The sequence below is a fragment of the Bombina bombina genome, chromosome 1, assembly GCF_027579735.1.
Source record: "Bombina bombina isolate aBomBom1 chromosome 1, aBomBom1.pri, whole genome shotgun sequence".
NCBI classification, from domain to species: domain Eukaryota; kingdom Metazoa; phylum Chordata; class Amphibia; order Anura; family Bombinatoridae; genus Bombina; species Bombina bombina.
This window is the reverse complement of record NC_069499.1, coordinates 97,897,490-97,925,064: the sequence shown is the minus strand read 5'-3', so window position 1 is coordinate 97,925,064 and position 27,575 is coordinate 97,897,490. Positions and strand designations below refer to the sequence as shown.

The 27,575-nt window shown below is 40.5% G+C and overlaps 1 protein-coding gene across 1 annotated transcript in view; it reads left to right on the top strand.

Moving 5' to 3' along the window:
* GOLGA5 (golgin A5) overlaps positions 1-27,575 on the top strand; it is a 76,907-nt gene that overhangs the window by 15,256 nt on the left and 34,076 nt on the right. Inside the window, exons 4-6 of the mRNA XM_053697540.1 lie at positions 7,238-7,457; positions 8,598-8,721; positions 10,328-10,531. Of these exons, the coding sequence (XP_053553515.1) occupies positions 7,238-7,457; positions 8,598-8,721; positions 10,328-10,531 (548 nt within the window). The remainder of the gene's footprint in view (positions 1-7,237; positions 7,458-8,597; positions 8,722-10,327; positions 10,532-27,575) is intronic.

Sequence of the window (27,575 nt, the reverse complement as noted above, 5' to 3'; positions counted from 1 at the left end):
CTCCAGACAATGAACTTGTGAATAAATGACTCTGGGTAGAACAGTAAAATCTCTGCACAGGGGCCAAGATGCTGACATTCATCAGATCATTTGCTGCTGTAGTAGCACTTCTGGTCATGTGCAGCATCCAAGGGTTCTTATTGGCCATTCATTTTAATTTGAGGGTGGAGACTCATCAACTTTCTCAAACAAAAGCACCTAAACACTGTTAAAGTCCACTTCAACAACATAATTAATAGCTAATATATTTTTTAAATCCTGTTAAAAAACCCATAAAACAAAACCCCAAACACCTTACATCATCCAGGTTTCTGTATGATGACAATAGAATACCTATCTATCTCATCATGAGACCAGTCTGTATTTTATTTATTTATTTATAAAATATTTTACCAGGAAGGATACATTGAGATTTCTCTCGTTTTCAAGTATGTCCTGGGATCACAAAACATTGCATTGATACAATAGGGTACAATAAAATACAAAAACAATAATAATACACAATATATGCAAACATTTAACATAGAGCAGGTACGAAATATTTAATCAACCATGACAGGAGCATTCTGTTTTGAGGTATGTATAGAGGGATCTCTTAAAGGATTTTAGGCTTGGGGAAGTTTTTAAAGTGTGATGGAGGTCATTCCATAATTGTGGCGCTCTGTAGGAAAAGGAGGATCGAGCTGCTTTCTTTTTGTATTGAGGCAAGCTAAATAATGTGCTGTTATTGGATCGGAGGTTATAGGAGGTGGCAATAGCAGGGGAGAGCATTCTGCTCAGGTAGGGTGGGAGCTTCCCAGAAAGGCTCTTAAAGACAAGGCAGGAAAGATGGAGGGTGCGTCTGGATTCCAGCGACAGCCAGTTTAGTTCTTTTAGCAAGTCACAATGGTGGGTCCTGTAGTTACATTGTATCACAAAGCGGCAGAACGAGTTATATAACGTATTTAGTTTATTAAGGTGAGTTTGCGGAGCAGGTGCATATACTATGTCCCCATAATCCAAGATAGGCATCAGCATTTGCTGTACAATCTTTTCCTTTACTGTAGGGCTGAGGCAAGATTTGTTTCTGTACAGGGCACCTAGTTTTGGATAAAGTTTAGAGGCAAGTTTTTCTATGTGGAGTCCAAAAGATAGATTGGGGTCTAACAACATACCTAAGTATTTAAAAGAGTGGACTGCGGTCAGCGTGCAATTGGATTTTGTTTTGATGCGAAGATGGGAATTTTGTAATTTTTGTATTTTAGGTCCCGTTCCAAAGATCATTGTGACCGTTTTGTCAGTGTTTAGGAAGAGTTTGTTTTTCGAGATCCACTTTTCTACCTCTGTGAACTGGTCTTGGAGCACTGCTTCAAGCTGCGGCAGATCAGATTTGTTTGCATAGATTACCTTGTCGTCTGCGTACATGTGTACAGTTGAGGATTTGCAGACATTAGGCAAATCATTTATAAATAATGTGAATAGTAGGGGGCCGTGAATGGAACCTTGGGGAACACCACACGTGACTGGGAGAGGGAGAGAGTCACTGTTAGAGACATATTGTGATCGATCCAATACATATGGTTTAAACCAGGTTAATGGGCGATCAGCAATACCAGAGTTTTTTAGTTTGAGAAGTAGTAGGTCATGGTCCACTGTGTCAAAAGCCTTTGCAAAATCAAGGAAAATAGCTCCAGTTAGGTCTCCTTGTTCCATGCCAGTTTGGATGTCGTTGCAAACTTTTAGGAGGGCAGTTGTAGTGGAGTAATTTGGTCTAAAACCTGATTGATCAGGGGTCAGATAGTTAGAAAGTTGATAATACTCGCATAAATGCGTATGGACGCATTTTTCTAAGATTTTTGACAATACAGGGAGCAATGATATAGGACGATAGTTAGAAACCAAGGTTAACTCCCCACTTTTATGAATAGGCACTACTCTTGCAGTTTTCCAGAGTTTGGGTATGTATCCAGACACCAAGGATTCGTTAATTAGGGTTGCGACAGGCTTAGCAATTGCCGGCGCACTGAGCTTCAACAGCATTGCTGGGATTTGATCCCTGTATGCATGGATACCTGTAAAACAGGCTAACATACCATTGCTTATTTTTGGGTTTGACTTTGACTTTGTTTTAGGGACTTTTAATCAAATCTTAAAGGGACAGTCTACTCCAGAATTGTTATTGTTTAAAAAGATAGATGATCCCTTTTATTACCCATTCCCCAGTTTTGCATAACCAACACGGTAATATTGATATACTTTTTGTTTTTTTTACCTCTGTGATTACCTTGTATCTAAGCCTCTTCAGGCTGCCCCCCTTTTTCAGTTCTTTTGACAGATTTGCATTTTAGCAAATCGCTTCTGACTCCTCGTTATCTCCAAGAGAGTGAACACAATGTTATCTATATGGAACACATGAACTAGCACTGTCTAACTGTCAAAAAACTGTCAAAAAGCAGTGAGATAAGAGCTGGCCTTCAAGGGCTTAGAAATTAGCATATGAGCCTACCTATGTTTTGCTTTCAACAAAGAATACCAAAAGGACAAAGCAAAATTGATGATAAAAGTAAATTGGAAAGTCGTTTAAAATTGCATTTCCTATCTGAATCATGAAAGTTAACTTCTGAATGGACTATCCCTTTAATTAGAAAATTACAAATATTTATACAGTTTCTCTACAACTCCAAAGACACATATTTAGTGTTTAAAGCAACAATAATCACATAATGTACACCCCATACGAGGTTGCAGTGGATCCTGCATGTTCTGACCATGTAGGAGCTTGTTTATATGTGTGGCAAGTTGACCACAACAAAGGAGATAAGATAACATACTTGAAGCTTTTTTTTTTTTTTTTTTTTTTTTAAAAAGCTTTATTGAATGTCCAGCATAAAAATAATCAACAAACTTTGGTAGATAAACAGGAGCTGCATATTTAACATTAAACTGAGTTTCAGTTGCATAAACAGTGCATTAACAATAGTTTTAGCAATGCTCCTGGCTCAAACATCTGGTACATTGTTCTCAACTTTCAGCGCATTATTACAGTTTTTGAGTGTATTAATCTTTTCAAAGTTATAATTGAGCTTGGGTATTAAGTCATACCCAGATTGTAAACAGAGTAGGAAGAAAGAAAGGAAAGGGAGGAAAGTAAGAAGAAGAGAGGGGAAGAAGAGAGAAAAAAAAAAGAAAAAAACATGAATGAATAAGGGTTATGGAGGGAGATGGATAAGGGAGGGAACCATCATTATAGGCAAGTTATTCCTGTCACATAACGTGATGTACTTATTACATTATTAGTTCTCACAAATTTTTCTATCCAAGATATTCTCTCTGTAGCAGGTCAGTCTGTGCACCTCCAGGAGTCGCAACAGTGTATTAATCAGAGTAACGGTCTCTACTTTGGTCTATTATATGCTTTTGCCTTCCCATATCATGACCATATGTTCATGCAGAGCTAGTCTTCCAGATCTAAGGTAGTGATACCTCTCCAGACCCAGCAGATCTCCAACTCCATGCTTCTACTCATTTAAGCTTGGCACGTTTACTGATTTCCAATGCTTTGGGATTAAACCCTTAGCGCAATTCAATAGTAAAAGAAATAGGGTACGTTTCGCTTCTATCACTATCTTAGGCATGGCATGGTAGATCAAGTAATGGGGGTTTGGAGGCAAGATCATTTTCAAAAGTCGGCTGCACTCTCGGAAGACCGCCTCCCAGAATACACCAATTCGTGGACATGTCCACCAGATGTGCATGATTGATCCCTGTTCCCCACAACCCCTCCAACATTCTCCATTTGTCTGCGGATAAATCTTATGTAACCTTTGTGGGGTCAGATACCATCGGCTTAAAAATTTAAAATGCATCTCTTGTAGCCTCATAGAGACCGATGCTTTCTTAGCTTTGTTGAAGATCTGCAACCAATCTTTTGAGGTGATATTTAAATCAAGGTCCGTTTGCCATGCATCTGTATAAGAGGGCAATGTCTCTTCATTACCTGTCAACAGTAACTTATACAGACGGGAAACCAGATGGCCCGGCGGTTGAACCATTGTACATATTGACTCAAAGGGCGTTCTCTCTCTTGTGAAAGCAGCTATATCTCCTTGTCCGTTAATATAATGATGAAGCTGTGCTACCATACTTGAAGCTTTTTATCTCTTTAGGACTGTAACATTGTGCACATTTTGTTTCCATAGTAGCAATTTTAAATAGCTTAAAACCATATATTTTGTATGTGGTAATTAAAGAGACTTTAACACCTCTTAAAATCCAAAGAGAGGACAAAAAGCAAATTCTGTTACATTATTTTTTTTTAATGCTGAATTTGGCTTAAAGGGATAGGAAAGTCAAAATTAAACTTGCATGATTCAGATAAAGCGTGTCATTTTAAGATACTTTTAAATTCTCTTCTATTTTCAAATGTGCTTTGTTCTTTTAGTATCCCTTGTTAAAAAATGAATACGCACATATCATACACTAGTGGGAGCTGCTGCTAATTGGTGCCTGCACACATTTGTCTCTTGTGATTGGCTAAATAGATATTTTCAGCTTCCTGTCAGTAGTGCAATGCTGTCCCTTCAGCAATGGATAACAAGAGAATGAAGCAAATTTGATAATAGAATTAAATTGGAAAGTTGTTTAAATGTTATGTTCTATCTGAATCATAAAATAAAAATTTGGGGGTTTACTATCCCTTTAAAGGACCATTAGGTACAATAGAACTGAATAACTGACAAATAGACAACACAATATCACTTACTTTGAACTTGAAATTCACAGTAGAATATTTTCTGGCAAATTTCAAAGTTTATCTAATTTGCCCTACCCTGTATTATATGACAGCAGTTAGCCAATCACAAAATGCATATACGTATATACTGTGCACTTTTATATATGCTTAGTAGGAGCTAGAACCTCAGAAATTGTGGATATAAAAAGAATGTGCACGTTTTGATAAAAGAAGTATATTTTGGAAGTGTTTTTTTTTGTTTTTTTTTTTAAATTGCTTGCTCTTTATGAACCATTAAATGTTATTTTGAATTCAGTGGCCTACTAAGTGTTCTCTTGTAGGGGGTAGGTGGGCCACTGCACTACAGAAAATAGATAAAAATATATTAAAATGGGGTACTGGCAGATAGCTGCCAGTACCTTAGATGGTGGACACTAGTTAGATTGTGGAGGGTCATAGAGCTGTTTGGGAGGGATCAGGGAGGTTGGGGGTACTGAGAAAATAAAAATAATTAAAAAATAAATAAAAATAAATTGCCTTAAAACTTCATGGGCCCCACTACATATGCAGCGTCGCCCGCAAAAGCCGGCAATGCCGTTTTTTACGCGATTTTGGTATTACATATACGGCGTAGCATACAAGTTACGCACGTATATTTCACACGGCGCCCGCAATTTTTACTCCCATAAGCTAACATGGGACCGCGTCGCAAATCGGTATCCATATATTATTATTATTCAGCGCAAGGATTTAGGTGGCGAAAATGGAGAAATCTTACTCCATTTTCACCTCGCCATACTAAGGCAGCTGCAGCAGGCCTTGCGTTGAGTATGGGAGCACCGTAACTCCCGAAACTGCCTGCAAAAATAAACTAACACCTAACGCATGCGCAGTATCTACCTGTCAACCGCCAACCCCCACCGCAATAACTAATAAAGTGTTTTAACCCCTATATCTGCCATCAAACCCACACCGCAACCAATAAAGTATTAACCCCTATATCCGCCAACCCCATCATCGCAAACAACCTAATTAAACTATTAACCCCTAATCCGCCATTAACCCCCAATGCAAACTACCTATTAAAGTATTAACCCCTAAACCGCCAAAGCCCACAACGGAAATAAATAATTAAATTACGAAGCCCCCTAACCTAACACTCCCTAAATGAACCCAAATTACCTAAATTACAAAATACTAAAGTTACTATTAAAATAAAAAAAACTAACACTACTTTAAAAATGAAAAATAAACAAGTATAAATTAAAGGGACAGTCTAGTCAAAATTAAAATTCTGGTGTAGACTGTTCCTTTAAACTACAATTACATTAAATAAAAAAATCTAAGATTACAGAAAATAAAATTATCAATTTTTTTTTTTTTTTTACCTAATCCCTATGAAAATAAAAAAGCACCCCCTACTCTAAGAATAAACTACCAGTATCCCTTAAAAGGGGTTTTTGCACGGCATTGCCCCAAGATAATCAGCTCTTTTACATTAAAAATACACAAAGTACCCCCCTAACAGTAAAACCCCACACGCACCAAACCCCCCAAAATAAAAAACCTAACACTAAAAAACCTAAACTACCCATTGCCCTGAAAAGGGCATTTGTTGGGCATTGCCCTTAAAAGGGCATTTAACTCTTTTACAAAATGCCCACCCTAATCTAACCCCCCCCCCCCCACAATTGAGTGGAGAGCGGAGCTGAAGACCAGCGACCCTGGAGCCATGGAGCGTGGAGGATCCTCTTTGTACGATCGCCGCCGTACACTGGATAGTGAATTCAAGGGACGCGATTAAAAATGGGGTCTTTTGAATTCCTATTGGCTGATTTGATTCTTCAAATTCAAATCAGCCTATAGGATGAGAGCTACTGAAATTCTATTGGCTATTCAAATCAGCCAATAGAATTTCAGTAGGAGGTTTAATTAATGGGGATTGAGGGAGGTAAGAGAGCTGTTTGAGAGGTTTCAGGTAGGGATCAGGGGTGGGAGGTGTTAGCTGGGAGGTTAATCTCTACACTACAGCTAAACTTAACCTTACAAGCTTCCTGATTAACCCCTTAACAGCCGGGAATTTTAGAAGTGTGGTGCACAGCTACCATTAGCAGCTTTCTAATGACCAAAAAGCAAAGGCAAAGCCACTCATGTCATCTATTTCTGAACAAAGGGGATCCCAGAGAAGCTTTTACAACGAATTGTGTTATGATTGCATACACGTTCTGTAAATAATTTCAGTGAAAGAGTTAACAATTTTTTTTTAATATGATTGCATTATGCGGTGAAGCAGTGGCGTAAAATATACCAAAATGGGCCTAGATCAATACCTTGCGTTGTCTACTAAAAAATATAGGTAAATAAAACAAACAAACACTGTAATTCTATTTAAATAGAGTGATAACAAAAAATAATTTTTCTCTGAAATTCCTTAAACATTCTACAGGGGTTTTCTAGTAGTTTTACAAATCATTAAGTGACATTTTTATCTGCTTTTAAAGAATTAATATTGCTTTGTTATTAAAGCTTTGAATGAGGCACAAGCGAGAATAGAGAAATGGAACAGCAGCAATTCAAAAAGTGATCGCACGGTGAGAGAGCTTCAAGCACAAGTTGACGATCTGTCCGAGGCTGTGTCTGCAAAGGATTCCCAGCTGGCTGTGCTGAAAGTGCGGCTGCAAGAAGCTGACCAGTTGCTCAGAAGTCGTACGGACGCTCTGGAATCTCTGCAGAGTGAGAAGTCTAGGTACATAACTGTTTGCTCACATGTCTCTTATCAGTATTGTTATTTTTGCTACTGCAGTATCGCCTATGGCGTGCTCTCAGTGGCTACTTAGTGCTGGTTTTGTTATTTCACATTAATTACGTTTCATGCACTTACACAGTCTAAATTCTGGTATAATTTTAGTGTTGCAAGAAACAGTGTGCTCAGGATTAACCAGGCTGTGCTGCGTGGTAGGCTCAGGAGCAGGCATATGACTTTATGTAAAACATAGTTACAAACACTGCTACCATATTGTTCCCATGTCATGTTTACGTTTTAAAACATTTGCATGTTCTGTCTCAATCGTACAAGTTTAATTTTGTTTTCCAAATCCCTTTAAATTATGTTCTAATGTGTCTCCAAATGCTCTGTGATCTTCTTATGGTTATGTGTGTTAGTTGTAATATCCTTAATTAAAGGGACATTCCAGCCAAAATTGGATAGCACACAGGTACTCAGTTTTGAATAGTAGCATGGCAAAAAATGCTTCTTGTAAAAGATGTAGTTGTTGTCAAGGTCAATAGTAAAGTTGAGGCTGTGAGTATTTTACATAAAGTAAAATTTCAACAACAAGAGGTCATGATCTCAAGCTGGAGGGTAGTATATTCTTTACTGAAAGGGTGATTGATTCATGGCATAAACTTCCACAAGCAGTGGTAATGTAAACACTGTGGGTGACTTTAAGAATGCCTGGGATAAGCAAATAGATAAGTTTTTAAACTTTCAGGAAATACGAGGCAGACTTGCTGGGCCTATGGTTCTTATCTGCCGTTAAAATCTGTTTTAATGGGATATGAAACCCCAATTTATTTATTTCATGATTCAGATGATCAATCTTCGTTCTCTTGGTATCTTTATTTGAAAAAGCAAGACTATAAGCTTAGGAGCCGCACCATTTTTGGTTCAGAACCTGGGTAGTGCTTGCTGATTGGTGGCTAAATGTAGCTATTGCAAAATATTAGAGACATCTTGGCAACTAAGGGATTGAATATGTATTTGGTATTTTAAATGTAAAATTGCAATTTTTTTCCTTATAGGCCATGTGTGCAAAAACATCCAATAGTTTTTCTAGCATAAAAAAAAATCAGACCTAGGATTTTAACATCCAGCCTTGCTTTTTAGAATCCTGCAGGACCACAGTGAAGGGAGCAGCCTTCACAGCCAGGCTCTGCAGACTGCCCAGGAGAGGTTTCGAGAAGCAGAGTCAGCACTTCAAAGGGAACAAGACGGCTACAAACAAATGCAGGTCTGAACAAATGGCATAAATACATATCCTTTATAGAAGAAGCCACCCAAAATAATAAGCAATTCTTGTACTATTGCAGGAGTGAGTAAATAATTCTGTATAGAAAGTTATGTCTTAGAGCCCAAAATGTTTGGGGCTGTTGCTTGTTGTCTGATTTTTGTCTGGCCTTTCAGAATCGTCGTTCTAGCTTGTTAATATTTATTTTTGCAGACCTCTCAAGATTATCAGTGAGAGGCTTATGTATCTACACACAGGTATCTACAGACACAAACACAGATACTTATGCACACGCAGGCAGTGATACACACAGGTATCTACAGACACAAACACAGATACTTATGCACACGCAGGCAGTGATACACACAGGTATCTACAGACACAAACACAGATACTTATGCACACGCAGGCAGTGATACACACAGGTATCTACAGACACAAACACAGATACTTATGCACACGCAGGCAGTGATACACACAGGTATCTACAGACACAAACACAGATACTTATGCACACGCAGGCAGTGATACACACAGGTATCTACAGACACAAACACAGATACTTATGCACACGCAGGCAGTGATACACACAGGTATCTACAGACACAAACACAGATACTTATGCACACGCAGGCAGTGATACACACAGGTATCTACAGACACAAACACAGATACTTATGCACACGCAGGCAGTGATACACACAGGTATCTACAGACACAAACACAGATACTTATGCACACGCAGGCAGTGATACACACAGGTATCTACAGACACAAACACAGATACTTATGCACACGCAGGCAGTGATACACACAGGTATCTACAGACACAAACACAGATACTTATGCACACGCAGGCAGTGATACACTATACTTAATGTAGAGAGAATTTTTATGTATTTTATTCTTAAAGGAACATGATACCCAAATGTTGAAGCACTTGAAAGTCATGCAGCATAGCTGTAAAAAGCTGACTAAAATATCACCTGAGCATTTCTATTGTAAGTATTGACATCCCATTGTAAGGGCAGCAAGTCATGCTTGTCCCAAGTCTTGCTAGGGCGTGTGCATCTGTCATGTGCAGGAACAGTTATGCTATTTTCCTATTTAATTTGAGTAAGTTCTAGGAAATGTCATGAGTGTAATTTCAGTGAAATCTCATGAAATCACAGCAAAGCATTACCTCAGGACTGCTGATGCTGATTGGTTATTTATTTTTTCAGCTTACAGCTTTACAGCAGCTGAAGTATAGCTGTTTACACAGCACTTATTCTGGTGAGCTGAAGAACTTTTGAGGTTAAGTATCTTCCTTTTTACATAGAGATGCACAGGTGATATTTTCTTGTCGGCGTTTTACAGTTGTGCTGCATCACTTTCATGTGATTTAGCATAGGAGTATTATGTCCCTTGTCTATGTATAGTTTTTTTGGAGTTTTTGTGGTACCAGTTTACAACTGGAAAACATAATGCAGTTTTACTCATTTACTGGTAGCCATCAGTTGGATAATTGAGGAGTAATATTTTTTTTCATTTGTGTAGTTACATTTTTGTTTGTCTACCAGGTGTCTATTGGGTGGAATAACTTAGTTACAAATGGTTGTGCTTTCAGAATGAGTTTGCAACGCGTCTGAGTAAAATTGAGGGGGAACGTCAGAATCTGGCTGAAGCTGTGGTTGTCGCAGAGAGAAAGCACATCGAAGAGAAAAGAAAGAGCGATGACCTCCAGATGCAGCTTAAATCTGCAAAGGCATCGGTGGAATCACTGAAGCAGGAAATGGCAGACTACAAGCAAAAAGCAACTCGCATACTACAGGTGAGTGTTACTGTGGAATGAAACAATAACTTATTTTCAAACAGAATTAGTTGCTTTGAATGAAATGAAAGGGATAGGAAACCCAATTTTTTTTCATGATTCAGATAGAGCATGCCATTTTAAACAACTTTCTAATTTACTTCTTTTATCAGGTTTTTTTTGTTCTCTTGTTATTTTTTGTTGAATAGCAGGGACGTATGCTTAGGAACTGACCCATTTCTGGAGCACTATATTGCAGTAGTTTTGCAAGCATGTGAGCCATTTGCAAGAGCACTAAATGGCAGCTCTATTTCCTGCTATGTAGTGTTCCAGATGCAGAAAAATCTTATTGTGAGACTTCACAAAGATGGAAAAGGATACAGGAAGATTGGTGACCAACTAAAAAGCAGTAATCAGGAGGTATAGATCGATACACATTGCCTAAAATCAGAGCCGCAGTGGCTGTCCTCCTAAAATGACCATATAAGAACCAAACAGAATGATCTCCTTAGAAAATCCTCAATTTTATTGTTTCAAACAACAGGAACAGACAGTGTCACGACATTTTGGGGCCAGTGCCCCTTAATCATGTGGTAAAAACAATCATTACACACCTTGGCTTTATAGGCAGGTACCTGGGAGTTAACCCTTACATTCTCAAAACAATCAATAAGATGAGTTTGGTTCCCTCTTGTGTACAATGTGTGTAAAGCATAAGAATTAAAAACAACATAGAGGCCTAAGTATACATAAGTTGCACTCAATCTTATTAATTTATCCTATTTATGTCATGTGCAAAAAAAATGGTATGTAAGAACACAAACAATTGGTAACAATATAGTTAAGCTAAATACAATAGATTATTATTTCTATTATACAGCATGAAAAAAGTACTTGTATGGCTTCAAAATACAGCTACTTCAGAATCCACATCCTCAACTCAGATTGAACAATACTCAATTGCATCTATAATACAAAAAAGTGAAAAAGCAACATATTGAGATAAGTTACAAAGAATAATAGAGAGATATTAATTTAATTGAATGGTGTCCAATCAATCTCCCTATTCATCCCCTTAGGTTCCAGGGTATCAAGTTTAAAAATCCAGAATGTCTCTTGCTGCTTAAGCAGCAACTCTTTATTACCACCCCGTCTGCGTGTATGGATTTGTTCGATAACCTGGAACCTAAGCTGATTCACCTGGTGGCCTGCAGATAAAAAATGATGGGCAACTGGGGCAGAATAGACTTTGCACCTGTTACTTTTGTGTTCTGTGATGCGATCACCCACACGTCTCGTGGACTCGCCCACATAGACACGCCCACATGGGTACTTAATCAGGTAAACAACAAATTTGGTATTGCAAGTGAAAAAATCTTTGTATATAAATTTGTGACCAGTGTGTGGGTGAAGAAAGTGAGGACTTTTGATAATAGACCCACAGTTACTGCAGCCTAGACATGGGAAACAACCCAAACTTTTCTTAGTAATATAACTAGTTAGCAGTTGCTTGCATTTGGTCTCCTTCCTCTTGGGTCCCTGTGCTGGATACTTATATTTGATTTTGCTCCTAAAATGACCCCACAGACAGTGCGCTACTTGCACAATCTAGCTCTGAAAAACAGGCAAGTGCTTAAGATTTGCATCAAGGCAAGTGCTTCAGATTTGGCTCAGGGATTATCGATAGAAATTGGAGTTTCTGTGACAGCTCAGACAGTGCTAAGGACATTGCATAATGTCAACTTCTATGGACAGCATCCAAGGAAAAAACCCTTGCTTGCTCTTCGGCACAAAACTGCAAGATTAAACTTTGCTAAACAACATGAAATGCCTGATGAATACTGGGAGCACATTATTTGGTAAGATGGCCAAGACCAAGATACAATTTTTCAGCTTAGATGGAGTGCAGCATGTTTGGTGTGAACCTGGTCAGGATTATAACAGTGAATGCATAGTCCCAACAGTGAATCATGGAGGTGGGAGTGTGACGACATGGGGCTGCATGACTCCAAAAGGTGTTGGGGAGATGACATTTATAGATGGCACCATGAATGCCTGGAATATACCAAAATACTGGCTGACAAGATGACTCCCAGTCTCCAGAAGTTTGGCAGAGGACGAATACTCCAGCATGATAACGATCCAAAGCACACTGCAAAAATCACAAAGGAGTTTTTAAAGGAGAAACAAGTGAAAACTATGACCTGGCCTAGTATGTTACCTGGCTTGAATCCAGTAGAACACCTTTGGGGTATTTTAAAGAGAATGGTAGAGCAACACAATCCCTCCAGCAAAGAGCAGCTGAAAAAATTATCTCGGAAGAAGGGCAGAACATCTCTCCAGAAATTTGTACGACACTGGTTTCCTCCATGCCAAGGAGGATTGAGTCTGTCACCAAAAATTAAAGGTGGACAAAAAAAAAATTAAAGATTTGAAACTCCGTAATGAAACGTGCACTGACTTTTGTTGCATTGATTTCCTGCTTTGGGGCCCCTTATTTTTAATATAGTAAATCTAAACTGTTAGTTTTTAATTTTACATAAGAGCAAATACCCTACTGTAAAACTTAGACGTAATGCAGTTACTGTTAGATTATGCAATTTTGAATAATTTGACATTTAAGTGATAGTGCACTGGGGTCTCCTCACTTCTGTTGTATACTGTATCTCTTTAAAAGTTCCTCACATAAGCATGATCAATATACTGCGTGTTAGAATTGAAATGTTTGGTTAATGGGACAGTAAAGTCAAAATGAAACCTTAAACAACTTTCCAATTTATTTATTTTTGTCTTGGTATTGTTTGTTGAAATGTAAACCTAGGCAGACTGATAGGAGCTTATGCACGTGTCTTTAACATTCTATGGTGGCAGTGTTTGCAGCTATGTATAATATTGCTATAAATATTGTTGCAAGCAAACTGACTGCTAAAAACACGTGCATGCTTTTGAGCTAGCCTAGGATTATTCTTTGACAAAGGGGATACCAAGAGAACCAAGTAAAATAAATAATACAAGTAATCTGGGATGCTGTTTAAATTTCATGCGCTATCCAATCCATTTAAGTTTAATTTTGATGTTACTGTCCTTTTAACAGACAAGTTTATGAAGATCAAACTAACCCATTTCTATCTAAAGGGGAGGAGAGTCCACGGCTTCATTTATTACTTGTGGGAATTAAGAACCTGGCCACTAGGAGGCGGCAAAGACACCCCGGCCAAAGGCTTAAATACCTCTATCATCCCCCAGTCATTCTTTGCCTTTCGTCACAGGAGGTTGGCAGAGAAGTGTCGGAAGATTCAGAGTAGTCTCTTATGGAGGGTATTACTCTTCAGAATGGGACTTTAGTTTTAAGTAGTCCTGCGAGGCATTCCTTCTGATTAGGTGTGGCCTAATCGACTTCCTCTGCTTGACCGGCGGTTGCAGGAGACGAAACGGTTTCTGTGGTCCGGGTCATAGGAGGTGGTGAGTGCCCCGGACATTGGAGGTTATAACGGTGCCATTTTTCATATAATATATCTAGTCCGTAATAAAGCTGCAAGCTATGGAGGACTCTGACGCGTTGGAGGGTACTCCCTCTTTAATAAAGTCTCATACCTGTGTTTATTGCGAGGAGGTTCTGATAGATCTGCCTGCTCAACTATGTTCCACATGCCTTGATAAGGTTACGACATCTAGAAAGAATAAGATGTCTAGTACTACTGAGCCGTCCACCTCTGAGGGTTCTCCGTCCCGTGAGGTGCGTTCCCTACATTCATCTCCGATTACACATGCAGCGCCCCAGGGCACGACCATTTCTCATACGGGGGAGATCTGTTGGCAGCCAGATTTTGCGGATCAACTGCAAACGGCGGTGTCTAAGGTGATTAGTGCCTTACCAAGTTCTGCTAAACGCAAGCATAGGGTAAATTATGGCGATCCGACCCAGGGGTCATATACTCCAATGGATATTTCAGAAAGATTATCTGCTAACGAGGACGACTCCGATTCTTCGGAGGACATTCCTTCTGGGTCGGAGTCTGTCATCTAAAGCTCCGACCGCGGAGGAGCCTGACTTTAGGTTTAGGATGGAAAATTTGCGCTTTTTGCTGAAGCAAGTGCTTGCTACTCTCGAGGTTCCGGGAATCGAAACTACCGGAGGAACCTTCGATCCCTAAGCTTGATAAAGTATATGAGGACAGGGTGCTGCCTCAGACCTTCCCAGTTCCTGTTAAGAAGGCTAACATTATTAAGAATGAATGGGAGAGATTAGGTTCTTCCTTTTCCCCTTCTTCCTTTTAAGAAGCTGTTCCCCGTCCTGGACTCTCAGCTCGAGCTATGGGGGACTGTCCCTAAGGTGGATGGTGCTATCTCTACACTCGCAAAGCAGACGACAATTCCTCTTGAGTATAGTTCGTCGTTTAAAGAGCCCATGGATAAAAAGTTAGAAAACATGTTAAGAAAAATGTTTCAACACACAGGGTTTGTTTTTCAGCCAGTAGCGGCAGTTGTTGCAGTAGCCGGAGCTGCGACATATTGGTGCGAATCTCTGTCAGACATGGACGAGAGGGAGATTCCCCTTGACGAGATACAGGATAGAATTAAGGCCTTGAGTATCGCTAATTCGTTTATTTTTGATGCCATTATGCAAATCATTCTCCTGATTGCTAAGGTATCAGGTTTTTCCGTACTAGCTCGCAGGGCTCTGTGGCTAAAGTCGTGGTCTGCGGACATGACCTCTAAGTCTAGACTGCTATCCCTTCCCTTTCAGGGAAAGATCCTGTTTGGTCCAGGATTGGACTCGATCATATCCATGGTTATGGGAGGCAAGGGCGCTTTCCTACCGTAGGATAAGAAGGTTAAGCTTATGGGATCTACTTTTCGTCCCTTTTGTGTGGACAAGGCCCAATGCCAGCAGCCCACCACGAAAGCGGATCTGTCCAAGGACACTTGGAAGCCAGCTCAGACTTGGAATAAGTCCAAGCAGAACAAGAAGCCCGCCGACACAAAGTCGGCATGAAGGGGCAACCCCCGACCGGTCACCGGACCAAGTAGGGGGCAGATTATCTCTCTTCTCAGAGGCCTGGTTGCAGGATGTTCAGGACCCTTGGGTTGTGGAGGTTATCGCCCAGGGATACAGGATAGGGTTCAGTTCTCATCCGCCCAGGGGCAGATTCCTCCTGTCAAATCTGTCTTTCAGACCAGAAAAGAGAGACGCCTTTCTAGAATGCGTGAGGGATCTCTCTTCTCTTTGAGTTATTGTACCAGTACCCCCAGCAGAAAGGGGTTTAGGGTACTATTCAAACCTTTTCGTGGTCCCAAAGAAAGAGGGCACGTTCTGCCCGATTCTAAACCTAAAATGTTTAAACAAGTTTCTGGCTGTTCCATCGTTCAAAATGGAAGCAATCGGATCTATTATGCCCCTATAGGGCAAGAGGGGCAGTTCATGAAGACAATAGACTTGAAGGATGCCTACCTTCATGTGCCAATCCACAGGGATCACTTCAGGTTCCTGAGATTTGCATTTCTGGACCAACATTTCCAGTTTGTGGCCCTTTCCTTCAGTCTGGCGACAGCCCGAGAGTCTTTACAAAGGTTCTGGGGGTGCTACTTGCAGTAGCCAGATCCAGATGCATTGCTGTGGCGCCCTATCTGGACGACATCCTAGTTCAGGCTCCGTCGTTCAGTCTCGCAGAGGATCACTCAAGGGCCCTTCTTCTTTTACTCCAATCTCACAGTTGGAAGATAAACTCAGGAAAGAGCTCCCTGATTCCCAGCAACAGGGTGGAGTTCCTGGGAACGATAATAGATTCTATATCCATGAGGATATTTCTCACAGATCAGCGATGCAGGAAGATTGTGTCCAGCATCGATGTCATTCCATTCGCCAGGTTCCATCTAAGACCTCTTCAGTTGTGCATGTTGAGACAGTGGAACGGCGATCATACAGACCTATCCCAACAGATTTCTCTGGACGATTGGACGAGGGACTCTCTCTCTTGGTGGATCTGCCCAGAACAACTGTCCCAAGGGACATCCTTCCTGAGACCATCCTGGGAAATTATGACCACGGACGCGAGTCTGGCAGGATGGGGAGCTGTGTGGGGTACCAGGATGGATCAAGGAAAGTGATCTCGAGAGGAGTTTCTCCTCCCGATCAATATTCTGGAACTTCGAGCAATCTACAATGCTCTGTAGGCGTGGCCTCCTCTGGGGTCGTTCAGCTTCATCAGGTTCCAGACAGACAATATTACCTTGGTGGCTTACATCAACCATCAGGGGGGGACGAGAAGCTCCCTAGCAATGAGGGAGGTTTCTCGGATATTGGAATTGGCAGAGTCCCACAGCTGTTTGCTCTCAGCAATCCACATTCTGGGTGTGGACAACTGAGAAGCGGATTTTCTCAGCAGGCAATCCTTCCATCCGGGGGAATGGTCTCTCCATCCCAAGGTGTTTGCGGAGATTTGTCTCAGATGGGGCACGCCAGAGATAGAGCTCATGGCGTCCAGACTCAATTGCAAGCTACCCATATACGGGTCACGGTCCAGGGATCCCAAGGCAGAGCTGATAGATGCCTTTAGCGGTGCCTTGGGGGTTCAACCTAGTTAACATTTTTCCACCATTGACACTTCTACCTCGTGTAGTGGCCCGCATCAACCAGGAGCAAGTTTCGGCTATTCTGATTGCTCTGTCGTGGTCGCGGAGGACGTAGTTTGCGGATCTGGTGGGGATGTCATGTTCTCCTCCATGGAGGTTACCCTGACGCAGGGATCTGTTGATACAGATACAACATCAAAATCTAGAGTCTCTGAAGCTGACTGCATGGAGATTGAATGCTTAGTCTTGGCCAATAGAGGGTTTTCTGAGAGAGTGATTGATACTCTCGTTCAGGCCAGGAAGCTGGTCACTCGCCGCATCTATCATAAGGTGGAGAGGACCTACTTGTCCTGGTGTGAGAAGCATGGATATCCTTGGCACAAGGTGAAGGTATCCAGGATTCTGTCCTTTCTCCAGGATGGACTGGAGAAGGGGCTTGCCGCCAGTTCCTTGAAGGGACAGATTTAGGCATTATCTGTTTTGTTACACAAGAGGCTTGCTGAGCTTCCAGATATTCAGTCTTTTGTTCAGGCCCTGTCTAGAATCAGGCCTGTTTTTAGACAGTCTGCTCCTCCTTGGAGCTTGAACTTGGTTCTGAGGGTGTTGCAGAGGGTTCCATTTGAACCTATGCACTCTATTGACATTAAGATTCTTTCCTGGAAGGTTCTTTTTCTTTTGGCTATTGCATCGGCTCGCAGAGTCTCTGAGCTGGGTGGCCTTGCAATTTGAGCCTCCTTATTTGGTCTTTCACGCTGATAAGGCTGTTCTTCGCACTGGTTTCGGATTTTTTCCCAAAGTTGTGTCTAACCGTAACATCAATCAGGAAATAGCAGTTCCTTCTTTGTGTCCTAACCCCTTTTCTCCTAAGGAGAGGTTACTTCATAATTTGAACGTGGTTCGAGCCTTAAAGTTTTCTCTTCAGGCTACAAAGGATTTCAGACAATCTACATCTCTTTTTGTGGTGTATGCAGGGAAGCGCAAGGGGCAGAAAGCCTCTTCAACTTCTTTGTCCTTTTGGTTGAGGAGCATGATTCGCTTAGCCTATGAGACAGCGGGACATAAGCCTCCTCAGAGGATCACGGCTCATTCGACTAGAGCTGTGGCTTCGTCTTGGGCCTTGAAGAATGAGGCCTCTATGGAGCAGATTTGTAAGGCGGCTACCTGGTCCTCCTTACATACCTTTTTAAAACATTTTACAAATTTGATGTTTTTGCTTTGGCAGAAGCAGTTTTGTGAGAGGTTTTACAGGCTGTGGTGCCCTCAGATTAGGGTCCACCTTCTTTTTGCCCTCCCGTTTTTCATTCAGTGTCCTCTAGAGCTTGGGTATTTGCTCCCACAAATAATGAATGAAGCCGTGGACTCTCCTCCCCTTTAGATGGAAAACATAAATTATGCTTACCTGATAATTTTATTTTCATCGTGGGGAGGAAAGTCCACGGCTCCGGTGGGCGGACCTAAATTTAGTTTTTGCTCTTCTGGCACCATTTATACCCTGATATTTCTCCTACTATTCCTTGTTCCCTCAGCAGAATGACTGGGGAATGCGGGAGGTGGGGGAGGTATTTAAGCCTTTGGCTGTGGTGTCTTTGCTGCCTCCTGATGTCCAGGTTCTTAATTCCCACAAGTAATGAGTGAAGCCGTGGACTCTCCTCCCCACGATGGAAATAAAATTATCAGGTAAGCATAATTTATGTTTTTCAGTGTTCATGGCCCTTGCTCTATAACATTTAAAGGGAGCCTACCTAGGTATGCTTTGCAACAAAGGATAACAAGAGAGCTAGGCAAATTACATAATAGAAGTAAATTGGAAAGTTATTTAAAATTGTATGCACTGATCTAAATCAAGAAAGAGAAAAAAAATTGGGTTTCATGTCCCTTTCATTTATTTGAAAATGGTGTTAAGAACATGACTTACAGATACACAGTACATGGCAATGACACCTCAGACTGAGAAAATACTTAGGGCAGTAGTAGCAGCAGCCGCTCCTAACCCACTTGTAGGCATCCAGTGAACAACTCAAGTGGATGACGTTATCAGTGCTTCCGAAACAAAAGCTCCTGAACTTCCAAGCACAGTGACTAGGTGAAATGCCTGAGGCGCAGTGAATCAACTGCGATGGCAATCCAAAGTAAAAAATGTCCGGCAGCACAGCAGTAAAATATCAAACAAGACTTTAACCCAAAAAGCGCCACTAGGGGGCGTGAAACGCGTCAGCCGTTCACCCCATGTTTGTACATGTTCGCCATTTGTGAAGAATAAAGCAGTCTTTTATATTTTACTGCTGTGCTGCCGGACATTTTTTACTTGAGAAAATTCTTCCCTGTTTGACCTGAGACACAGGATATAGGTGTAGGGGTGAATGACAGAATTTATATAGTTTCTGATATTGTATTGTGAACGTGTTTTATGTAGTAATAATTCACTTTTTATTAATTTTTTCAGAATAAGAGTATATTAAATGCAATGTGTAGGTGTTCATTTTAAGTATTCAATACTTTTTATTTAACCCCTTAACGACTGAGGACGTGCAGGGTACGTCCTCAGAAAAAAGGCAGTTAATGCCTGAGAACGTACCCTGCACGTCCTCAGTGTGGAAAGCAGCTGGAAGCGATCCTGCTCGCTTCCAGATGCTTTCCGGTTATTGCAGTGATGCCTCGATATGGAGGCATCCTGCAATAACCTTTGTAAGCCATCCGGTGCAGAGAGAGCCACTCTGTGGCCCTCTCTGCACCGGAGATCGGTGGCTTACTGCGTTGGTGGGTGGGAGCCGGACCGGGAGGCGGGTGGCGGCCATCGCGCGCGTGCACGGGAGGGTGGGGGCGGGCGCGTGCACGGGAGGGTGGGGGCGGGCGCGTGCACGGGGAGGGAGCGGGTGGGAACCGCTACACTACAGAAAATTCTGAAATAAAAAATTAAAAAAAATGTAAATAATTAAAAAAAAAAAAAACGATCAGCAAGGTGGTGGGGGTTTGTCTGTGTGTGTGTGTGGGGGGGGGGGAAGCTACAAAGCTACACTACAGAAAAAAACCAAAAACAAAAAAAAAGCACTTTTTATTGCAAACTCACCCAAGATGGCCCCCAATAAGGCAGAGGGGAGGGTTAGAGAGCGGTTTTGGGGGGATCAGGGAGGTTGGGGGCTAAGGGGGGGATCCTACACAGTAGCATATGTAAATATGCTAAAAAAAAAATGTATTTATTTTTTTAAAACCCTTTTATTTTAGTACTGGCAGACTTTCTGCCAGTACTTAAGATGGCGGGGACAATTGTGGGGTGGGGGAGGGAAGGGAGCTGTTTGGGAGGGATCAGGGGGTGGGATGTGTCAGATGGGAGGCTGATCTCTACACTAAAGCTAAAATTAACCCTGCAAGCTCCCTACAAACTCCCTAATTAACCCCTTCACTGCTAGCCATAATACACGTGTGAGGCGCAGCAGGATTTAGCGGCCTTCTAATTACCAGAAAGCAACGCCAAAGTCATATATGTCTGCTATTTCTGAACAAAGGGGATCCCAGACAAGCATTTACAACCATTTGTGCCATAATTGCACAAGCTGTTTGTAAATGATTTCAGTGAGAAACCTAAAATTGTTAAAAAATTTAAGTTTTTTTTAATTTGATCGCATTTGGCGGTGAAATGGTGGCATGAAATATACCAAAATGTGCCTAGATCAATACTTGGGGTTGTCTACTACACTACACTAAAGCTAAAATTAACCCTACAAGCTCCCTAAAAGCTCCCTAATTAACCCCTTAACTGCTGGGCATAATACACTTGTGGTGCGCAGTGGCATTTAGCGGCCTTCTAATTACCAAAAAGCAACGCCAAAGCCATATATGTCTGCTATTTCTGAACAAAGGGGATCCCAGAGAAGAATTTACAACCATTTATGCCATAATTGCACAAGTTGTTTGTAAATAATTTCAGTGAGAAACCGAAAGTTTGTGAAAAAGTGAACGATTTTTTGTATTTGATCGCATTTGGCGGTGAAATGGTGGTATGAAATATACCAAAATGGGCCTAGATCAATAATTTGGGATGTCTACTAAAATAAAATATATACATGTCAAGGGATATTCAGGGATTCCTGAAAGATATTAGTGTTCTAATGTAACTAGCGCTAATTTTGGAAAAAAATGGTTTGGAAATAGCAAAGTGCTACTTGTATTTATGGCCCTATAACTTGCAAAAAAAGCAAAGAACATGTAAACATTGGGTATTTCTAAACTCAGGACAAAATTTAGAAACTATTTAGCATGGGTGTTTTTTGGTGGTTGTAGATATGTAACAGATTTTGGGGCTCAAAGTTAGAAAAAGTGTGTTTTTTTTCCATTTTTCCTCATATTTTATAATTTTTTTTATAGTAAATTATAAGATATGATGAAAATAATGGTATCTTTAGAAAGTCCATTTAATGGCGAGAAAAACGGTATATAATATGTGTGGGTACAATAAATGAGTAAGAAGAAAATTACAGCTAAACACAAACACCGCAAAAATGTAAAAATAGCCTTGGTCCCAAACGGACAGAAAATGGAAAAGTGCTGTGGTCATTAAGGGGTTAAATAATCTGCCTGGTGTGAGTCATTAGCTTAGCAAAAGCATTGCCATCAGAATTATTATGTTCAGTGCTGTCGTCCTTATACCATGGCCTTGTATTAATGCTGTAAACGAGCTTAGTGGGTGCAAACTTTTCAGACTTTAAGTTCAAATTTGAAAAGATTTGCTGTTTATGTTATTGCTGGTTTTGTCCGTTAGTAGACTGTGTCACTGTCTGAGTACTGTGCCTTATTGTTTTCAAAAGAAAAGCTGTTTTATTGCTGTCAGCTTTGTTACAAAGGAAGTAGACAGCATTGTTTGTTACTGTATGAATTCTGTTTATTGGGACATAAAACTGTAATAATAATAAAACACCCAATTATATAATATTTTGACCTTGCACACAATACGGATATGTTCATTGTATATATGTTTATTCACACTGCATATCTTCCTATGATGTGATGCTGTGTCCCTTAGAAAAGTGGATCCCAAAAGGAAAGAACAAACAAATAGTGGTTTGTTCCAGATATATAAATATAACCAGCATAGGCAATTTCTTACTCGCATGTATGGAGCATCGCATGACATACTCTGTAAAAATCAGTGTGTCTTGTGATTTATGGCTCATACACTGCCATCCTTGCAGTACAGCCAATAGGATATAAAGATATAAAATATATATTAAAATATGCGTATATAAAACAAAAAAATATCTACTTATTAGACACTCATGTAAGTATTTGGCCCATTTTAATATCAAAGGAGTAAGTGTCTGACTTACTGCAGCCACTGTGATTGTTGGGAACAATTTAACACTTGCTATTTCAATCAGTCAGAAAACCCATTTCCACCAGTTGCCAAATTATTCTTTTTCTTTTTACATTTTCAAATTCTTGTTTGAAATACATTTTTGTGTCTGTTTTGAGAGGTATGTTTTTTTTGGTTGTTTTTTTTGCCTGTTCGATTTTGTTCAGCTTTTAAGTTCTTGCACATGCTTAGTTTTACATGTTAAAAAAATCATTTTTTATTTTGTTTAAAAACTAAAGTTCAAATCACAATTTAAAACTATGAAATCCCATTATCTAAATGTTCATTGTAGTGGTTAAAAGTTTCAAATTTTTCAGTGTTCTCAAGAGAAAAGTTTGCCTGCCGGGTAGCATTATAAAGTAGCCAGTGGGGGTAGTGTAATACTTTGCAATATCATAACAACATTTTCTGTTATTTATAAACCTTACTTAAAGGCACACTGTACTCAAATTTTTTCTTTCGTGATTCAGATAGAGCATGCAATTTTAAGCAACTTTCTAATTCACTCTTATTATTACATTTGCTTCATTCTCTTGGTATCTTTATTTGAAAAGCAAGAATGTATGTTTAGATGCCGGACCATTTTTGGTGAACAACCTGGGTTGTTCTTGTTGATTGGTGGATAAATTCACCCACCAATAAGCAAGTGCTGTCCAGTGATCTGAACTAAAAATTGGCTGGCTCCTTAGCTTAGATGCCTTAGCAAGAGAACGAAGAAAAATTGATAACAGGAGTAAATTAGAAAGTTGCTTAAAATTACATGCTCTATCTGAATCACAAATTAATTGCATAATTTAACAAAAATTTATTTAATGATAATTTGTGCAACAAACATTAAAAATATTTAATGTTAGCTCATTTTAGTTTTAAAGGGATAGTCTAGTCAAAAATAAACTTTCATGATTCAGATAGTGCATGCAATTTAAAGCAACTTTCTAATTTACTCTTATCAATTTTTTTTCGTTCTCTTGCTGTCTTTATTTAAAAAAGCTGGAAAGTAAGCTTAGGAGCCGGCCCATTTTTGGTTTAGCACCTGGGTAGGGCTTGCTGATTGTTGGCTACATTTAGACACCAATCAGCAAGCGCTACCCAAGTTCTAAACCAAAAATGGTCCGGCTCCTAAGCTTTATATTCCTGCTTTTTAAAATAAAGATAAGAAGAGAACGAAAACAAATTGATAATAGGAATAAATTAGAAAGTTACTTAAAATTGCCTGCTCTATCTGAATCATGAAAGTTTAATTTTGACTATAATATCCCTTTAAGATTATCTTAATTTTTAGCTGAATGCTCAGTAAAATCAGCTGGGTGGTGCATTCACTAAATAGGCCCTCGGGAGAACACTGTTGTTAATTATAAAATCTCTCAAAAATATATTTTCATGGTATTAAAGTTAAAAAAAAGCAAAAAAACCTGCATTCAGACATATTGACCAGTCACCCCCTTTTTTATCTGCCATTTTACTTTTCCTTTGGCTTCATATGTTTTGTTTCCTATCTTATGAAAACCTGCTTTAAAACAATATAAAGGTGACTATAACATACACAAAAAGTCCCTTTTCTCTTACATTGTATCCAGTCCACGGATTCATCCTTACTTGTGGGATATTCTCAATCACTACAGGAAGTGGCAAAGAGAGCACACAGCAGAGCTGTCCATATAGCTCCCCTCAGGCTCCGCCCCCCAGTCATTCTCTTTGCCGCTCTAACAAGTAGCATCTCCACGGGAGTGTAAAGGGAATGTGGTGTTAGTTTGTAGTTTTTTATTTCTTCAATCAAAAGTTTGTTATTTTAAAATAGTGCCGGTTTGTACTATTTACTCTGAGGCAGAAAATGATGAAGATTCTGCTGAGAGGAAAATGATTTTAGCACCTTGTAACTAAAATCCATTGGTGTTCCCACGCAGGACTGTTGAGTACAGGAAAACTTCAGTTGGGGGGAACAGTTTGCAGGCTTAACTGCTTTAAGGTATGTTTCAGTCATGTTTTCTAGTCAAGACTTAGTAATGATAGAAGACTGACAGAATCCCCATGTGGGAAAGGTAAGCCATATTCTGAGACTTAGTATAGAAGGAAGGCTTATTTGTAAGGGCTCAAAACACTGGTGGACACTGTTAAGGGGCAATCGATTATTTTTTAAGATAATCTGACATTATACAAGTTTTATATTGCATTTAAAACACTTTTTGGGGTTTTATTCCGCATGGCATATATTTAGACACCTATTTTGGCTTGGGAAGGCCCCACAAACTCCTGAGGGAAGATGGAGGGGGCCTGAATTTCGCGCCTCAGTTGCGCAGTTGATTTTACAAACAGCTTCATGCAGATACATGTGAAGAGTCCAAAGATTACTTGAGGACTTCAGAGAGGCTTATTTTTGATCAAAACTAATCCCCAAGGAAGGTAGGACACAGCAAAGGCTGTGGCATGGTTAATTTGCTCCGGTTTGGGCAGTAGGGGGTTAATTGACTTGAAATTTACTGTGCAATCATTTCAAAGCATTAGGATCATATGGTGAAAATTTCATAAAGATTGGATGATTTTTGGAGGTTTAGTAAAAAAGTATGCGCTTTTTTTATTATTTAAAGGCACAGTACTGTTTTTTCAAAAATTGTATTTTACTGTATTTGAGTGCTGTCTAAGTCTGTTTAACATTTCTGAGCCTACAGATAGACCTTGTTTTATGTGTTTAAAAGCCATGGCGGTCCCCCCTTTTACATTTGTGTTTAAAGTGTGCTAACATATCCAAACATTTTAAAGACCATGCAGTGACACTTAAAAATGTGGCCCAAGATGATTCTTTAACGGAAGGTAATGAGGATAGCCCTTCTTCCTCTCCCCATGTGTCGACACCAGTTACGCCCGCGCAAGCGATGCCTAGTACCTCTAGCGCATTGGCCCCTATTACATTGCAACAATTAGCAGCAGTCATGGATAATTCCCTTGCAGCATTTCTATCCAAACTGCCTGTTTTTCCTAAAAAGCGTGATAGCTCAGTTTTAAGAACAGAGGAAGAGCAATCAGAAGTTTTGGATAATTTATCTGTTGTACCCTCACAACCCACTGACATGGCGGTGAGGGATGTACTGTCTGAGGGAGAAATTTGTGACGTAGGTAAAATTTCTCAGCGGGCAGAATCAGATTTCTTAGCGTTTAAATTTAAGCTGGAACACCTCCGCGTACTGCTTAAGGAGGTTTTAGCTACGCTGGATGATTGTGACCCTATGGTGGTCCCAGAAAAATTGTGTAAAATGGACAAGTTTTTAGAAGTCCCTGTATACACTGATGTGTTTCCGATCCCTAAGAGGGTGGCGGATATTGTGACTAGGGAGTGGGAGAGACCAGGCGTACCTTTTGTTCCCCCCCCCTATCTTTAAGAAAATGTTCCCCATAACTGACCCCAGGCGGGACGCGTGGCAGGCGGTCCCTAAGGTAGAGGGAGCAGTTTCAACACTAGCTAAGCGCACAACTATACCAATAGAAGACAGTTGTGTTTTCAAAGATCCTATGGATAACAAATTAGAAGGGTTACTAAAGAAAATATTTGTTCAACAAGGTATCCTTCTTCAACCAATTGCCTGCATTATTCCTGTAACTACTGCAGCGGCTTTTTTGGTTGAGGCGCTGGAGGAGTCGCTCCAGACGGAGACTTCATATGACAAAGTCATGGATAGAATTCATGCTCTAAAGCTGGTTAATTCTTTCATTACAGATGCCGCTTTACAATTAACTAAATTAGCGGCGAAAAATTCTGGTTTTGCCATTGTGGCGCGAAGAGCACTCTGGCTCAAATCATGGTCGGCTGATGTGTCGTCCAAAACAAGATTACTTAATATTCCTTTCAAGGGAAAGAAATTAATTCAGATATCACTGGGGGAAAGGGCCATGCCCTTCCACAAGATAGACCTTTTAAAGCTTAAAACAAGGCTAATTTGCGCTCCTTTCGCAACTCAGGAGCGGACCTGCTTCAACCTCTGCAACCGCAAAGCAAGAGGGTAACGTTTCCCAGCCCAAAGCAACATGAAAGCCTTTGCAGGGCTGGAACAAGGGTAAACAGGCCAAGAAGCCTGCTGCTGCTACCAAGACAGCATGAAAGGGTAGCCCCCGCTCCGGGACCGGATCTAGTAGGGGGCAGACTTTCTCTCTTTGCTCAGGTTTGGGCAAGAGATGTTCCAGATCCCTGGGCATTAGAAATTGTTGCTCAAGGGTATCTTCTAGAATTCCCCCAAGGGGAAGGTTCCACATTTCTCGTTTGTCTTCAGACCAGACAAAGAAACAGGCGTTCTTACGCTGTGTAGAAGATCTTCTAAAGATGGGAGTGATAAACCCAGTTCCAACTGCAGAGCAAGAACTGGGTTTTTACTCAAACCTGTTTGTAGTTCCCAAAAAGAAAAGGAACTTTCAGGCCAATCCTGGATTTAAAAATTCTAAACAAATTCCTCAGAGTTCCATCATTCAAAATGGAAACCATTCGGACAATCTTACCATTGATCCAGGAAGATCAACATATGACTACCGTGGATTTAAAGGATGCGTACCTACATATTCCTATCCACAAAGATCACCATCAGTTCCTAAGGTTCGCCTTTCTGGACAAGAATTTTCACAAAGGTGCTAGGGTCCATTCTAGCGGTACTAAGACAGCGGGGCATTGCAGTAGCACCTTATCTGGACGACATATTAATTCAGGCGTCGTCTTTTCAAAGAGCCAAGGCTCATACAGAAATAGTTCTGGCCTTTCTAAGGTCTCACGGGTGGAAGGTGAACATCGTAAAAAGGTTCTCTGTCCCCGCTCACAAGGGTTCCCTTCCTGGGAACGCTAATAGACTCGGTAGAAATGAAAATATTTCTGACGGAGGTCAGGAAGTTAAAACTTTTAACTACTTGACGAGCTCTTCATTCTGTTCCTCGGCCTTCTGTGACTCAGTGCATGGAGGTAATCGGGTTAATGGTTGCGGCAATGGACGTTGTTCCCTTTGCCAGAATTCATCTCAGACCACTGCAGCTGTGCATGCTCAAACTGTGGAATGGGAATTATGCAGATTGTCTCCTTAGATACAAATGGACCAGAAAACCAGAGATTATCTTCTCTGGTGGTTGTCTCAGGATCACCTGTCTCAGGGAATGTGCTTCCGCAGACCAGAGTGG